The sequence below is a fragment of the Eriocheir sinensis genome, chromosome 28 (genome assembly GCF_024679095.1).
Source record: "Eriocheir sinensis breed Jianghai 21 chromosome 28, ASM2467909v1, whole genome shotgun sequence".
NCBI lineage: Eukaryota > Metazoa > Arthropoda > Malacostraca > Decapoda > Varunidae > Eriocheir > Eriocheir sinensis.
Genome location: NC_066536.1, coordinates 11567648 through 11585883, shown reverse-complemented (window position 1 = coordinate 11585883; position 18236 = coordinate 11567648). Strand labels below are relative to the sequence as shown.

Genomic DNA, 18236 nt, shown 5'->3' with positions numbered 1-18236 from the left:
CACTGACTTTGCACCTAACATGGCTTCTGTAGTCTCATAATCAGTCTCTAGCAACTTGTGTGGACTACCCAGCCCCTCATAAATAGAGGAAGAAGACATAACACCTGCCTGCAACATCATGGTCCCACAAAGGACTAACACTACCAGTACAAGATTTACTGGGACAGGTGCTTCCCAGTGGTGGGCACTGCTAACCCAAAAGTTAGCTTCGCTAACTGGTAATCCACTAAGTAAAAAGTTAGCTTGGCTTATGCTAAACAGCTAAACTGATAAAGAAATTAGTGAAAGCTAAACACTAACCACTTTTTTTGGTGTATGGATTTAGCTTCGGTTTAGTATTTTGGCTCTAAAACCCTTAAAAACAGACCTAGTGACCTGAAATTTCAATATGTTGTAGCTTAGATATAGAGCTTTCCAGAACTGTATAGGATGTCAAATCAGATGATCAAACTGGGTGGCATGCGCTGGGTGTGTCCTCTTGACATGTGACTTCAAGTTGTAAAGGCTTGCCATCTGTCCATTAATGATGGTCCTCTTGGGGTGGCACATGACGCACCGGAAGTGCAAGACATTGGCGTTCGTCATATCTCTTGAATTAAGGACAAAGTACTTCTCCAGGTGGGGCCACGGGTTCTGAAACTCCTGGCCGTCAGCTTGAGTGTCCTCCGCCTCACCCACAGCTGCTGCCGGCTCCTTAACAGGGTCAACATCCTAAAGCGAAACAAAAATGTCCTCATTTGGGTCACCTTCCATGACGTCGATAACAATAAACAAAGTAACAATAATGAACATGACGACTACACGATGACAACGTCGCAGCTGAACTGAACAAAGAGCCCAACAAGCAACTACAAGAAGAAAAGAGAAAGAAGCCTCCAGTTTATCCTAAATCCGTATATTTTATCCTAGATTTCCCACAAATTTATGCATTTTTTACTTTTTTCCTCAACTGACACTTTTATTTTTATTATTTTAAGTTTACTTCTTGTCAGGTGGAAAATATTGAATTCTTGTTATTAAATCCCGAGTTCAAAGAGTTGGAAATGGAAGATGCATTACCCTAAATACCCAAAAGTTTCCCTAATAATTGTCCAATTTCCCTACTTTAAGGCATAATTTACCCAAAAGTGGAAGCCCTGGAATTATTGTGCCATGTGGCACAACTGGTACTGTGTCTGCCCACAACGGACAAGAACAAACCTGTATGAATTTTTGGCGGACTTAAGTTAGCGGATGAGGAACTTCATTTAGCGAAAGCTAATTGGTCCACTAGCTGTTTCCAAAGTTAGCGAAAACGCTAAACAGCTAACGAAAAAAGTAAGCTTTGCTAATTAGCGGTTAGTAGATCAGCGGAATCGTGCCCACCATTAGTGCTTCCTCAGTCTTGTCATTGCCTTCTAATATCCTCAAGCATACAGCCTTCTTGCAGAAGTCAGGCCAGCTCAGCAGAATATGTAAGGTAAAGTTGGGAGCACGCTATAATTGTGAGAGGCCTTGCTGCTCATCTCCTTCCATTGGCCCTTGAGCCTGTAGTGGGTATAGTAATAACTTCAGGACACAGGGCAATTGCAACATCCATGTTTCTACAGTTTACCTTCTCCAGGTCTCCCCAGGTTGACCAGTCTAAAAGGGAGGATGAACAACTTGGTGGGCTGCATGCCAACTGCCCAGGATGGGGTTCAAACCCAGGCCTGCAGATTCTTTGCTAGCTAGGTGTGCTACCCAGTACATGAACAGGACACTATGCATGAAACAGTCCTTTCTCCAAAAGCATATTACCCGCTGTATTTATAGGAACACTGGAGGCTGTGGTTCCATGACCTATCTCAGATGCTAAAAGAAGCAGTTAACTGCATTGTATTTCTGTAGCAGTGCCCCCTACAAACGGCCGTGTGCTCTCCTTCCCGGTGACCAAAGAAAATGGGTGTTGCAGCACACACTTAATGTTTTGATGCTCTTGTCTCCCGTCGCGCTCCCTGTTGTCCGTATCGCATCTTCATTGTTTGTCTTTCTCATTACTTGTTTACCTTCGACTGTTTGTCCACGTCTTGCTACACATTACACATCCATATTGTTCCACACGTACACCAACACTTCATTGTCACTTACACTACACAACATTCATACAAACGCATATACACTCAACCATCTCTTTTATGTGTTGTGTTTGTCTTAATGACCTGTGTGATTTTTTTTATAATAGAGCAACCCTGACGGATATTGACTTTCTCTATCCGTGAACCAATTAGCGCTTAGAACACTCACTTAACACCAACACTTCTCTGCCAGAAAAAGTGAATATTAATCAATAAATTATAATTAGATCTTCTGTTTTCATTGCCTAATGAAAAAAAAAAGATTGAAAACTTAATTTAGGATGGCAAGTTGGAAGGGGTGTGCAACCATAAAAATAAAGTTACCTCGACACTATCATTTTCTCGAGGTGGGTAAAATTTTCATAAAAAATGCACATAACTGCATACTTTCTTAGGTGCCGCTTCAGCGTGCGGTCTACCCGACCATCAATTAACACTTTCACGTACACCCTTTTAACTCCCGTGGTCCCGTGGTAGAGTCTCCGCCTTGCGTTCCGGCAGGGTGCTGAAACGTAGGTATGGGTTCGAGACCTGTCCGGTGCCATGGGAGTGGAAAGGTGGGGTCTTTCCGACACCTCACCCGTTGTTGGGCCTCCTTGAAAGAATTGGGTATCTCTCCTCCAGCCGTCTGGGTGGTTGCGCGGCATGCACCGCCTTCCTCCCTTGGGGTATATCCCCAACGAAATACAAAAAAAAAAATAATAATAATAATAATAATAATAATAATAATAAATAAATAAATAAAATAAATAAATAAATAAGTAGCGGATGCCCGATAACCCGATTTTGTTATCAGCGATGATTAAAGTATCGCGATAACTTATCGCGATAACGCCCAGCTCCTCACTCACACGGACCCTACACTCCCCGTCTGCCTATATCTGGCGTGGGTGTAAAAAAAGGTAGCCTAAGTACTTTTTACTTGCTTTTTATGCTAAAATGTGCATGAAAAAATTCCATTTAAAGAACATAATATTATACTCTATTTATTCGCAAATGGGTAGGTAAAAAACGTGCTTTAACGTACTTTATTACTCAGAGAGAGAGAGAGAGAGAGAGATTTACATAGATTTACATAGAAAATCAGACCACACAGACCCCATGGTCCAGACTTGGTGGTCTGTCCTTAAACCTAAGTGATTTTACATTAATCAGAAGACTCCAAAACGTTGCACTTCTACTCTAGTTGATATTAAGTTGAAGGAAGTGACGGTCGAGCTTATTTTTGAAGGAGTCAATCGTGTTACACTGGACCACTGATGGTGGAAGCTTATTCCATTCTCGCACTACAACGTTGGTGAAGAAAAATTTTGTGCAGTCTGAATTTACTTGTCTACATCTGAGTTTTACGTCATTGATCATAAACAATGTTGATCTGTCTACATTCGTGAAACCATTAAGTATTTTAAAACATTCGATCAGTTTTCCTCGGAGGCGACGTTTCTCAAGAGAGAACATGTTAAGGGTAGAAAGCCTTTCTTCGTAGGATTTGTTGCGCAAGGAAGGGATCATTTTCGTTGCCCGAGAGAGAGAGAGAGAGAGAGAGAGAGAGAGAGAGAGAGAGAGAGAGAGAGAGAGAGAGAGACTTTAATCCTATTAGAAAATTATTTAATACATAATAGGTGATTTCCTGTCTCGTTAGTAGTGTAGCTTCGCCCTGAACCTTGATTCTTGAGCATCATGCTGAGTTTCTTGTACACGATGATTTGGAAGTAATGATGACGCCTTTATATTTCACACTATATAATCACCGTGACTTTGCATTACTGTGCGCAACATTTGCATCCCCTAGCCCCATTCAAGATCTCCCCTCGCTGCTTCCTCGGTCATTCCTCCCCTTTCCCTTCCCTCTCCTCCCCCGCTCCCTTTGATCTTTATGTCGATAATCCCACGAGAATCTGAGGAACTACGACCTTATCCACGAGGAGCAATAAAAGCGACTCCTTATTACGACTGCCTTGAAGCCACGACCCTTCCCTATTCTCTCTCTCTCTCAAATGTAGCCAAGATCAATATTGTTTGCTTATAATAATAATAATAATAATAATAATAATAATAATAATAATAATAATAATAATAATAAAAATACATGTCCTATATTCCTTTATTTGGTCTTCAGTGACTTATGATTGGTTTTCCTCAATTCATCTCCGTTTATGTCACTGTCACACACACACACACACACACACACACACACACGATGATTGAGTATAATTATATTGTCATAATATGGCAGTATACCGCTTTTCGTAATGTTAAAAACATGCTCTGTGGCTTAGGCCTACTAGCTACTACTACCACTACTACTATTATACTTTCACATCTCACAATGACTGCGCGTAAGTGTGGAGTAGCACTGTCGTGGACCATAGATACGTACAGTTTCAAGGACACATGCCATATGGAGGACCTCTGAGTGACGGAAAAGTAAGAGGAGGAAAATTAAGGCAGCTACTATGTATACTACTACTACTACTACTACTACTACTACTAATGACTGTGGCATCCAACCATATCACTAATACTACCTAGCACTAAATCACCTATCATCTATTACGTCCAGATCCCCCTTTCCTTCCCTACTCAAGTCACTCCTGACCCACCCTAATGTCACTCTCCACCACTGTGGCTTCATATTCCATATTGGAGATGTTGGTGGCTTTTGGGCAAGAGTGTCTGGTGCCCCTGAGACATAGGATGGCCGACCTGAGCAGGGAGAACGAGAGGCGACACCTCATCCAGGCGACAACGTGGCTCCTTGGCTGATGCTTCTTTTTTGAGATTAGTTCCGCGAGGCGTGCGTAGAAGCATTGGGCCCTGGGACCCATCCCGCCGGATGTGGTGAAGACGAGGGGGGTGAAGCTGCCCTGATCCACATGATGGATTCTTTCACCGTATGCCCTTGTCTTCGCCTGCTCGTTCCTGTGGTGGACGGCTTCCAGGGGCAGCTCACGGTGACAGGCAGCCATCGGGTCGAATATGCGGATGTCCAAGAACGCCCGCTGTCCGCGTACCCAGAATCCGCGGGCACTTACATCAACCCGTGCCTCCTGTGAGGTATTGGCCGTCCTGTACCGAAGGTGTTCGCCGTCCAGGGGAAGCAGTGCCGGCTCGGCAGTGACGTCTTGGCATACCTCCCCGAGCATGCTGACTGTCAGATCCCTTACTTCATCGTGTCGAATACAGACGAAGCCTCCTTTTTTACATGTCATGGTGCTACTACTACTACTAGTCTATACTACTATATATCAAGAACAGTATAACAACTTCATGCAAAGCTTTCACCGTCAGCTATATCACGTGTCAGCAAGGAATTAATGGTTGGGTGGGAGGAAGGGGAAGGTTTCAGAATCTACTTATTCTCTATCAGTTTCTCCAACACCTATATGACCCCTGATAAGACATCTCCCCTCCTCAACGCCACCAATTCGATTTGCACTGTCATTTTACGTAACCCCTCAGGCCCTCACCGCCATAATAATGATTCGCAATCTACCTCCTCTTTCCACTTGCTCCTCCCCTACTGGTCTGCCTCCTATATATTCCTCCTCATGCCCTTCCCCGCCACAGCCAACCCAAGAAGCGTGCCACACACACGTCCGCTCCCTCACTGCTTTCGCCACCACCACCACGAACTCCACTTTATAGCTACCACCACTTCGTCATCACCAATAATTGCTCCATCAATGTAAGTGCTTTAACTACCGTGACCGACCGACACACACACACACACATACACACACACATTATATGGAGCTCCGTAGTGCAATGGTTAACGCGCTGGCGGAGTGCTCAGCGTGCGGGCGTAGAGAGCCCCAAGACAAAGTCAAGTCCCACCGAATGACGCTGACAGTTTTCAGTTATCGCCGAGTGGTTGAAGATTACCCACTTGTTGGTCAGATCTTCAGTCAACCCTAACTTCAACAACTCCGTTCAAGTGGAGCACCGGGGAGTAGCATGGGCCAATCACGAGTCATTTATGTTACTAAAGCATTCACTATAAATAAAATTCGCCTGCGCCACTAACGAGCTGGAGTTGTCCGAGAATCCCCTAAGGAGAGCCAACCGGCGCTATATATAGGCAGCACCGAAAAAAGAAAAAGAAAGCAAAACAGAGCGAATCCAGATTCAATTCCTGCGTAACACAATCCTAAAGTTCCAACTGACACCCGATGTCCATTCACTGCTGGGTAGACAGGGGGAACCTATCCGTCTCCTCTCTGACCTAGAATCGAATCTATAGGATCGCTCGGTTGTGAAGCGAGCGCGCTAATTAACTAATTGCACTACGGACTACGGAGCTCCGTGTGTGTGTGTGTGTGTGTGTGTATGTATGTGTGTGTGTGTAGAACTAAAGAACCCGCGAGCCCGGAGTCGATGCCTCCATCAACGCCCAGCTCATCCAACTGTTTATCCTCTTTCGGGTTGTTTAAGAAAAGTCAAAAGGAAAAAGTTAACATGGGGGCATACGCAATAGCTGCGCGTTGCCTCGGTGCTCATATCCGTCTCAATATTAGCCCTTGAGCCTATGGTGGGTATAAAAAGAGTCACCCCGGGCCACCTTGCCAGTATGACATACGGGTTATCGCAGTTTACCCAAAAGGGTATGTGGGGAAAGTAAGCTGTGATAACCCGGATGTCACACCTGCCCTGTGTCCCAGGATAATGGATTTTTACCCACCGCAGGCTCAAGGGCTGAGGCGGAGATGAGCACCGAGATCAGCGCATAAGGGCCGGTATAGTCTATGTCCCTGACTTTACTTTTACTTAAACTGAATGTCTTACTATATTTTCTTAAACGATCTTTTTTTTTTCTAGTCCTGTCAGTTAGCAAGTTCCAATTTACATTAAACCAGCTATTCCCTACCCATTGCAGGGAGGGCAAAACACACGGCGCTGGCGGAAGGCAGGCCGGCAGGCGGGCAGAGCATCCGCCACGCCAGCCGACGACACGGTGTTAAATAACGATGATGATAATAATAATAATGATAATAATAATAATAATAATAATAATAATAATAATAATAGTTCTCTGTTTAACATTTTATCCCTTCGTTTCTGTCCCTCATTGTAGCACGCAAGATCAAGATCTGTCTCGACTCCCGACCTTGGTAACACGATATGGCTGAATACAAGCTGACCTACTTCATCGGGCGAGGGCTGGGCGAGGTGAGCCGCTGGATCATGCACTTCGGCAACATCCCCTTCACGGACGAGAGGGTGGAGGAGGTGGACTGGCCCGAGAGAAAGAAGCGTAAGTCATGAATGGCATACAAGTAGTGCAGTGTTCTTCAAAAAATTCTCACTGCAACCTTATTGTTTTGATTAAGCCTTTCCCTCAGGACCCATTTCGAATCCTCATATACAAAGTAGACTATTCTATTCTCTCCTTGGTTGTTCCTTTTTGAGTAGGAAATTTAGGAACTGCATTAGATGATTGATTGATTGATAGTTTATTGTTGCAGGTATACAACAAAGGAGAAGGGAGGAACATGCCGTCCCAACCCCCAGGCAATACTTGTGTGATTGTTAAATATGCATCGTGAAAAAATATTTATGTAATGGTTTTCCAGTGATTTTTCTACTTTACACGAATCTTGTATCCTTGCACTGAACTATGTTTGCACGCCACAGTAAATGAAAGCTATTGACACATTTCGGTAGCAATGGAACTACCTTAATTACTACCCATAGCCCATGTTCTTTGGCATCTGATGGTTCAGAGGCACTCGATACAGTATTCCAGCATGCAACATACATTTTTCCTCAACATCAATCAGTATTCATTCTCGGATATTCTTCATCATTGCCCCCTCATCTCATAGTTTTTCTTCCTCGACACAGACACACCGGCTGGTAAGTTGCCGGTGCTGGAGGTTGAGGGGAAGATGCTGAATCAGTCCCTAGCGATCGGTCGTTTCCTGGCTAGCAAGGTGGGGCTGGTGCCACAAGACCCGCTGCACGCTGCCTTCTGTGATGCTGTGGCTGAGACGATGAAAGAGTTGGCCGTTGATATATTTGATGTCAAGTGAGTGATGAAGAGAGAGAGAGAGAGAGAGAGAGAGAGAGAGAGAGAGAGAGAGAGAGAGAGAGAGAGAGAGAGAGAGAGAGAGAGAGAGAGAGAGAGAGAGAGAGAGAGAGAGAGAGAGTTTTGTGTGTGTGTGTGTGTGTGTGTGTTAATTAAAAGCAAAGTAATTACAAAGCTGCAATCATTATAAACTTGCTTAAGTAGCACTGGAGAGGTAAAGAGAGTAGCTATGTGGCTGTGATGAATAACTGTTTTTTCATTGCTGATCCGAGGAAGCTTGGATTCACCAGTGAGATGAACACATTTTAGCATGTCGTTCTTATTTTCTTATTTCATCCTTGTTAATGATATTATGGTCTTCAGTACCTGACAGTGAAGCCTCAGAAAGGTAGAAAGGACCTAATGTATAGTCTACCCTCTTCTCTTCCCTCAGTCCTTTATTTAGTTGATAATTTAATCATAAGAATACCCCCATCTCTATACCCTTTCCCTTAAATCCTTTACCCTGTCCACACATCTAAAGCAGGGGTCTACTCAAGCTCTCAGCCTCATCTCATTCTATTTTATTCATAGGAATGCAGAGGGCAAGAGCAAGGAGGAGAACATGAGAACTTACAAAGAGGATTTCGTGCCCAGCAAGCTAATGCCTATGATGGAACGCCTGAACAAGCGGTTTGAGGGGAATGAATGGTTCATCTCAGGCAAGGTTAGCTATCACTCACAGTCAACAGTGTACTCATCTGAAAGGGAGTATATATAATGTTACCACAAATGGTCAGAATATGAACACAACGATAAAGAGATAATATATTCTAGTTGTCTAGCTATCAAGTATAAGTAACGGTAGATTATAAGATTAACTAATATAGCAGCAATAGTTGGGCCCAGGTTGAGCCTGTCCATGCGGTGGGCTCCCTCAACGCATCCGCATTAGTTGAGCCTGCCGCCTACGATGAGTGCACGATAAAGCCTACGCAGGCCTCTCGTAGGCCTTGCCTTAGGCCCGTAATTTTGGCAGTTTTTTGGGGGGTCTAGAGGGCATCATAGGTTCAAGGCAGGGGGGGAGAGGTAGGGTGGCGAGCAAAGCGATCATGCTCAAGTGGGGTAATTTTTTTGAAAAATAAGGACTTCTAGGGTCACTTTCGGGCCGCCAGAAAACATGCTATGGCCCCCTAGCCCCCCCATAAATTATGGTTCCGCGCTTCCGCCCCTGCATCTCGAAAGGCGAGGGTCTCCAAGCCACTCGTTGTTTTGCGGACCATTTCAACAGTATAAATAATCAATAGACATAAAGTATCAAGTATGTATGTAGTATAGCTCCATGCCCACTTTCTTTCCACGGCTGCCAACTTGTCTGCCGAATGCTGCATGTAGTAAGCAAGATGGCGCCACTATAAATACTTGCTTGCGCCACAACATCCCACCAAGAAAGCCTACCGGCGACACAGACCGAAACGCAAAAAAAAAAAAAAAAAAGCTGTTACTTGGGTCACATATGCCGTCTGTGGGTCATATGTTTGATATCTTTGATGTAGATAGTGAGGTATGTGTATATGAATAGGCTACATAGATGATTGGTAATCTTTTTGTTCTGTGTATCACACAATACTAATTCCACCAATCCCCTTGCTCTCCTCCTCAATAGCTCACGTGGGGTGACATGGCCATCGCACTCACCATGGAGCCACTGTTTGCAGAGTTGCCAGAGCTGGCTGCTAAGTTTCCCAAGCTGAAAGCGCATTCAGATAAGATGGTGAACCTTCCTGGAATCAAGGAATACCTTAAGAAACGTCCCGAGACATCCTATTAAATCCTTTTCCACTACCTCCCCTCGCCGTTCATCTCAACACTCAATTTCAACACTCATTTTGTATTAGATCGTCTTTTATATACATATATTTTTTATATATTTGTTTATTTTATAATTATATGCCAGACTGTCTTTTATATTTTTATCAATTGTAGCAAAATGCATAACATCAGGAAAAGGCTATGTCTTTGCAGCTAATTTGAAGAAAACTGTTGTAAAATAGGAATGTAATGGGAGACTTAACAGCATATTGAAATCTGGGCTTGGGGTTCTCCCTCCCATTAATATATATATAATAAAAATTGTGAAGCTAGAGGAGGCCGTCTTTTTCTTTCTTTGGCCTTGGCTTTCAGAAAGACATGGAATCTCATGCAACATATTTTCTTTATTCCAATGCCTTCATCATCGTCATCTTCAGCCATTACTAGTCTACTACAAAGCCTTTCCTAACAATCTGACTTCTACAATACCCGGCCTCCCACTCTAGTTTATACCTTAGTTGCCCATATGTTATCAGTTCTATGCATTTCTAATCTTGATCAAACCTTTTTCAAAATATCTTCCACCTTTGTTGTGGGGTCCATGATGTACGGTACAGTTTGTCTCCGTGTTATTATACCCAGCATTTTTCTCCCCATTCCTCCTTCTCTGCTTATCTTTATCTCAAAAAAAAAAAAAAAAAAAAAAAAAAATTTTAAGGCTCCAAAATTCTGAACCACATGTTAGAACTTAGAATTGTCAGTATACATTCATGACATAAGTGAAATGTAAGTAATAAGTGTGTAGTGAGTCTGAAATTGTCACCTTCGTGTTTCTGATAAGACTATCACCATATGAAACATTCAGATTTTCACTCGTTTCAGCCAAGTTAACTATAATCTATTACAATTAATTGGAATGATAGGCTATATTTTGAATTTACAGTAATCATCCACCTAATAACATTACCTGTCGAATATCAATATTATAGGTAAGATTATCCCTTTAAATTTTATCGCCACCCGAAGCATCAGCCGCTGCTCCGAACTTTCGAATTCCGGTGTTGTGGGAATTAGCTCGCAGCTGCAAAATAGCTCGCGGATAGAGGTTCAACTTCCTTACTTTTTATTATAGATTTTCACTCGCCGCTATCGTTTACTTGTCCTATTTCGGCCCCAATACATGGCACAGACATCAGAGCCACACTTTTAATCAAGAGAAGGCTTTACAACAAACGAAGAGGGTAGATTTTAGGAAGAATTACCCCACGTTGACGTTCACTCAGTTCCTGGCTTGTTTGGTCTGTTGGTCGGTGTGCTGTTGTCTCGCGGGCAATATGAACCATCACAAAGATCACAAGTGGACAAACTAGAACAAAACCAGTCAAATTATTATGTTTTCCTGTGTATTCCCCAGTGCGCATGCGTAGTGTACAGCAGAGCGACTTATTTCTGCGAGGATATATTTCTCACAACACCGCCCCTTTCAATCCCCCTCTGGCACAAGGATAAAGCAAAGGAGCATCATTTCAGGGTTTAGCATCGGAGGTGGCAAGGCAGGGCTGCTCACGGGCGAGAATGGTGGGTATACTTTGACATTATTGAATATCTCTGTTATGAATTAAGTCTCAGATAAAGGCTCAGAGAAAGAGAGAACGTTGCAGGAGTCGCTCAAGGCATGGCAGGAGCTAATGGTTGATATTCCGGGGAGGTGTTCAGCATGCCAAGTTAAACAATGCCGATTTTGTCCATTGTTGTTCTTTAGTAAATGTGCTCCACTGCGGGCTGCAAAGCTGTGGTGGACCTGCTTGATTAATCTGAAGTAAAATGGAAAATCAGCTGCACGGTTTGTTTGTGTATTTTAAAACTTGCCTGGTAAGTTAGAAATACGCAAACCTTTACCTGACAGAAAAGTAGTTTCCTCTGCATATTTACTTCAACTTCAAAGTAACCAAACCCAATCAAATACCAAACTCAATAGTGCAGTAAATAGCAACCCAACTTTACTAAACTGTTAACCTAGCTCCACAAAATTAGTAACCTAACCCTGCTAAATCAACAACCCCATTTGATTAGCAACTTAACCGTACTGAGCCAAAAATATGAAAATTCCCTATCTTCAGTTTAGGTCCCTGTAAGTACTGAATTGATTCAAGGTAATTTTTTAGTATAAATCTAATCACAAACATCAGAACCCAGTGGTTTTGGCTTATTTTGAAGTAAATGCTTAGAGCTAATTAAGGTATTTATTTATTTTATTGTTGCTTCTTATTTTTACTGTTTTATATCTTTCATTTGATATTTTTTTTAGTTTTTTTTAGTATTGTGAGGCCTCATTTACTGAGCAAATGAATAATAGTCATGATATGACCAATGCCAAATGTAATAATAGGGAAACACGGGGTGGAAAGGGGCAGGGTAATACTTTCTGAGAATTCCGCCTCCCCCTCCGCCACTCCAGACCCCCTACCCAAGACACGCCTGGGGAACTGTGGGTACCCGGGGTTTGGGGGGGGAAGCCAAAATCACTGAAAAATGGGCTTCCAAAATTTCTCTAGAAAAATCCCTAAATTAAGGAAAATTCCCTACATGTGGGGGGGGGGGGTCCAGGGGGGGGGTTCAGCCCCCCTTGGTTAGGAGGATCGAGGGAGGCGAAGCCCCCGCGTTAGCAAGTCGTACAGTTCGGTTGGAGTAGTTTAAATATGCTCCCCACCAAAAAAAAAAAAAAAAAAAAAAATCACGATTTTCCGGTGCATCATACATGTAGGGGGTCCAGAGGGGGGCGCAGCCCCCCTTGGTTAGCAGGGGGGCGAGGGGGGCTGTTTGGTTATAAAGTTAGGACTGTCCTTACTTTCGAGACTAGGGAATTTTCCTTCATTTAGGGATTTTTCTAGGGAAATTTTTGAAGACCATTTTTCAGTGATTTTGGCTTCCCCCCAAACCCCGGTTCCCCAGGCTTATCTTGGGGGGTAGGGGGGGCTGGAGTGGCGGAGGGGGAGGCGGACTTCTTAGAAAGTATTACCAGGGGCAGAGTTATGGCTGCAGAGTGGTAAAGTTTCAGGAAAAATAGAAAGTTTCCAAGGAAAATTTTCGGGAATATTCAGGGCCCGGCAATTTTGGGAATTTTCAGGAATTTTCAAATTTTTCACACATGTGTATTTGTATTATCTAATAAACAAACCAATCTTGGTTAGTCTAACTTAAGACACATAAGAGGCGACAGCTTATGTTACAAAATAACAAAGAATGACCTCACTCAGTCAGTAAGGAAGCATATATGAATACTCTTGAGTCAAGACCTATATATAGTAAATGTTTTGGGTTTTGTTAGGTTAACCTAGGTTAAGTTTAGGGTATTGGGAATCTTCAAACACATGATTGCCAGCATCTTAACCCGTCCGTTGAGATTGGCATGGATTTGGCTTTCACAGGTAGCCAGGTATCATATACTCCCAGGTCTTTCTCTGCCTCTATGGTGGATAGTGGAGTGTTGCCAATGTGGTATTAGTATGCTGGATATCCCCTCCCAAGGTGCATGACTACATTTTTCTTCATTGAATTGTAGCAGCCACTTTTTGGTCCATTCCTGTAGCTTGGTGATGTCTTCTTGTCGGAAAACCTCAGTCAAGGGGTTAACGTATAAACCAACAAAGAATGACCTCACTTTGCTGTTTTGAAAGTCTCATTAGTAAGGAATCTTGTATGAATTTTCTGAATCAAGACCTATAACTGTTTGGGGTATTGTTAGGTTAGGTAAAGTTAAGGATATCATCAAACACATGATAGGCAGCACCTTTTAGTGAAAATCAACAAAAAATGACCTCACTTTGTTGTATAGAAAGTCTCATTAGTAAGGAAGCATATATGAATTTTTCGAGTCAAGACCTGTAGTAACTATTTGGGGTTTTAAAACGTTAGTTTAGGTTAGGTTAAGTTTATGGTATCTTCAAACACATGATAGCCAACACCTTATGGTATAAATCATCAAAGATTGACTTCACTTTGATGTATTGGAAGTCTCATTAGTAAGGAAGCATATATAAATTTCTGAGTCAAGACCTATAGTAACTGTTTGGGGTTTTGTTAGGTTAGATTAAGTTTAGGTATCTTCAAACACATGATAGCTAGCACCTTATGGTATAAATCAACAAAGAATGACCTCACTTTGTTGTATAGAAAGTCTCATTAGTAAGGAAGTATATATGAATTTTCTGAGTCAAGACCTATAGTGACTGTTTGGGGTTTTGTTAAGTTAGGCTAGGTTAGATTGGATTAAGTTTAGGGTAACTTCAGTCAAGGGGTTAACGTATAAACCAGCAGTGGCAGTATCGTAACCAATGAGGTTCATCCAAGGTGCGTTTTTGCTGCCTATGCGTAGAGCTCCCTTGTTTAGGGTATTGGGAAAGGAGCAATACGGCTACCCTCTGACTGGGAAGGTAGCCTACCCCATCCTCACCTTCACATAGTGCGCGCACTGTTAGTATACCCTGCGGGTAGAACCAACGGGGAGGGGGGCAGTGACCATCAGCTGCTTTGTTTTAATCCTTTTAGCCTTGACAAGGAGCAAGTCTCCATAACACTACATTGGACTGGTCACCCATTGGTGGCCTCTAATACTTTTATCAAGTTTTTAGAGGCAGGAGCGATGGCCAGAGGGCGGCTGAAGAGAAAGGAATGTATGAGACTGGTGTCTATTAATATGAATGGTTTAGGTGGTGAGGAAAAGAGGAGAGTGATGATTGAAAATTTTGTAAATGGTAGAGTGGATGTGTTGGGAGTGAGTGAAACATATTTGAGGAACTGGTGTAAGTGATGGAAGAGAGGGTACGTGGGAGGGTGTGCCTGGGGGAGTTGTATGGACGGGGATAGATGAGAAGTATAGAGGCAGGAATAAGGAAGGATGTGCTATTGTGATGTCTGTAAGAGTGTGGAATGGTGTGACTGATTATGGTTGGAAGGGATCAAGAATTGTGTGGGTGAAAGGAAAAGTAGGTTTAGAAAAGTATGCATGGGTGTGTATTTATGCACCAGTAAATGTGAAAAATTAAAAAGGACTGAGAGAAAGGGAAGCTTTTTGGGAGGAAGTGAATGCATGTTTGAAGAGTTTTGAGAAAGAAAGGAAACTTATTATGATGGGAGATATGAATGCTAAAGTGGGTGATGAATGTGTGATGGATGCGGTGGGAAAATGGGGGATACCTGGGAAGAATGAAAATGGAGAGTGCCTGGTGGATGTCTGTGCTGAGAGGGGAATGTTCCTAGCGAACACCTTCTTTCAGCACAAGAATATCCACCGATATACATGGAGGAAGGGAGAAGATAATGAGCAAAAAGGATTGATTGATTATATGGCAGTAGATGAAAGGCTTAGAAAAGAAATTTGTGACACAAAGGTAGTAAGAGGAATGTTCGATGGATCTGACTATCTCGCAGTGCTGGCAAAGTTAAAGATGAAAGAAAAGTGGGTGTTTGAAAAGAAAAGTGAAAAATATAAAGGGAACAGGAAATCATATTGGAAAGAAGTAAAAAACAAAAGAAATGCAGAAAATATCTCCTCAAGTAAAATAAATTAAGTTATGGATGAGAATGGAAAGATGTTAAAAGATGGGGAAGCTGTGAAAGAGAGATGGAGAGAATATTTCAAAAACTTAATGAATTTTGAGGGTGGACGTCCAGCAGCTGTAACAGCAGCAGTTTTGAGTAGAGGTAGAGGAGGAGTATATAAAGAAAGAAGTATAACATATGAAGAAGTAAATCAGGCAATAAAAAAAATAAAAAATGGAAAGGCAGCAGGAATTGATGGAATCACAGCAGAAATGTTGAAGTGTGGAGGAGATGAAGTCGTGAAATGGATGGTCAAGATATGTGAAGTAGCATGGGAGGGGGGGGGGTGCCAGCAGACTGGATGAAAGCCATCATTGTCCCAGTTTACAAGGGGAAGGGCAGGAGAGGGGAATGTGGGAGCTATAGAGGTATAAGTCTCCTGAGTATACCCGGAAAGGTATATGGAAAAGTCATAATAGAGAGGGTGCAAAGACTTACAGAAGAGAAATCAGTGAAGAACAAGGAGGCTTCAGGAAGGGAAGGGGATGTGTGGATCAGATATTTGCCTTCAGGTGGTAGTAGAAAATATAATAGCAAAAGGAAAGAAACTATATGCTGCCTTCATGGATTTGGAAAAAGCTTATGACAGAGTCGATTGGATTGCATTGTGGGATGTTTTAAAGATTTATGGTGTGGGAGGAAAACTGTTTAGTGCAATAGTCTTTCTATGAGGATGCATCTGCATGTGTCAAAATTACTTGAGAAACAAGTGAACATTTTGAGATAAAAGTGGGCTTAAGACAAGGGTGCATCATGTCACCATGGTTATTCAATATTTATATGGATGGTGTGATTAGAGAAATGAAGGGCAAAGTTGGAGAAGTTGGAGTAAGACTGTTTGATGAGGGAAGGAAGTGGGTACTGAATTCGATACTGTTTGCTGATGACACGGTGCTCATTGCAGAAAATGAAAGTGACCTACAAAATTTGGTCAGTGTTTTTGATAGTGTCTGTAATAGGAGAAAGCTGAAAGTAAATGTCAACAAAAGTAAAGTAATGGTTTGTGAGTAAAATAGAAGTGAGGTTGTAGATTTTGTATGCCCATATAGAGTGGGAATTGAATGTGAAAAAGAATGCAAAATAATTTTGAATGGTGAAGAAATGGAGGAGGTCAATGAGTTTAAGTACCTTGGATCAGTTATGTGTAAGCATGGTGGTATGGAGGGAGAGATAAGAGAAAGGGCATTGCAAGGAAGAAGGGTGGTAGGGTCTTTGGGACAAATCATGAATGGCAGAAGTGTGAGCATGGAAGTAAAGAGGGATTTGAGAAATACAATAATAGTACCAACCCTCACATATGCAAGTGAAATGTGGGCCTGGAATGAAAGTCAGAGGTCTAGAGTGCAGGCAGTGGAAATGAGTTATTTGAGGAGTGCTTGTGGTGTGAGTAGAATGGATGGAATGAGTAATGAAATCGTGTACGAGCATTTTGGAATGTGTCACAGGGGTGAAGGGAAGAAGTGTGGAGTGGTGGAAGAAGTGAAGTGACAGACCTTAAAGTGGTTTGGCCACATGGAGTGAATGGAGGAGAGTAAGATGACCAGAAGGGTGTATGTGAGTGAGATAGAGGGAGGGAATGCTAGAGGACGACCTCCAGTGAAATGGAAGGATAGGGTGCAAGAGTATGTTGGGGAGAGGGGGGAAAGATCTTTGAGAAACTTTGAGCAGGCAAGGAGGGAGTGTCTGGATAAAGAAGTTTGGAAGCTCTTCTGCCATGGCCATCCCCTGGTGGGAGCTCCTAGGAGCAGGCGTCGATGAAATAATGATGATGATAACTTCAAACACATGATTGCCAGCACCTTATGGTATACATCAACAAAGAATTACCTAAATAGCCAGCACCATATGATATGAATGAACAAAGAATGGCCTCACTTTGTTAAATAGAAAGTCTCATTAGTAAGGAAGTATATATGAATTTTCTGAGTCAAAACCTCTAGTAACTGTTTATAGTTGCTTTGTTAGGTTATGTTAAGTTTAGGGTATCTCAAGACACATGATAGGCAGCAACTTAAGGTATAGATCAACAACGAATGACCTCACTAAGTTGTATAGAAAGTCTCATTAGTAAGGAAGCATATATGAATTTTCTGAGTGAAGACCTATATTAACTGTTTGGGGTTTTGTTAGGTTAGGTAAAGTTTAGGGTATCTTTTTAAATAAATTTATGATGAAAAGATTGTTAGTCAGGAATAGGATTGTAGAAGTCCTGTGAATTTTGATGTGGGAAACTCCATGGGAGCTTTGGTAATTTCGGGAATTTTCGGGAATTATGAGAATTGAGAAAAGTTTACAAGTTTTCCTATGTTTTTTTTCTGCCCTTATTTTTGTGGCTAAGATTATCATTGCCTCTTTAGGCAGTGTTAGTGAATGTCCCTTACCCCTGTGGTGGCGCAGGCAGGATTGAGGCTCATGCCACCCTCCGGTTAACCCAACCTAACCTAACAAAGCCTCCAAAAGTCCCCAAATGTCTTGACTCGGAAAATTCATATATGCTTCCTTACTGATGGGACTTTTTATACATCAAAGTGAGGTCAGTCTTTGTTGATTAATGCCATAAGGTGCTGGCTATAATGTGTCTGAAAATACCCTAAACTTAACCTAACCTAACCTAACAAAACTCCAAACAGTTAATATAGGCCTAAAATCTACGAGCAATGAGTAATGTTTTCTTTACTGACCAGCAAGTACCATGTTTGGACATTTGGTTCCAAAGAGTA

General features: G+C 42.3%; 1 protein-coding gene across 1 annotated transcript; it reads left to right on the top strand.

The window, feature by feature from the left end:
- Window positions 1-5618: 5618 nt before the first annotated feature.
- LOC127004511 (hematopoietic prostaglandin D synthase-like) lies at window positions 5619-10249 on the top strand. The gene is made up of 5 exons (XM_050872318.1): window positions 5619-5784; window positions 7171-7350; window positions 7941-8124; window positions 8698-8830; window positions 9770-10249. Exons 2-5 carry the CDS (start codon window positions 7218-7220, stop codon window positions 9932-9934), a joined length of 615 nt encoding a protein of 204 aa, XP_050728275.1. The 5' UTR covers window positions 5619-5784; window positions 7171-7217; the 3' UTR covers window positions 9935-10249.
- The last annotated feature ends 7987 nt before the right edge of the window (window positions 10250-18236 follow it).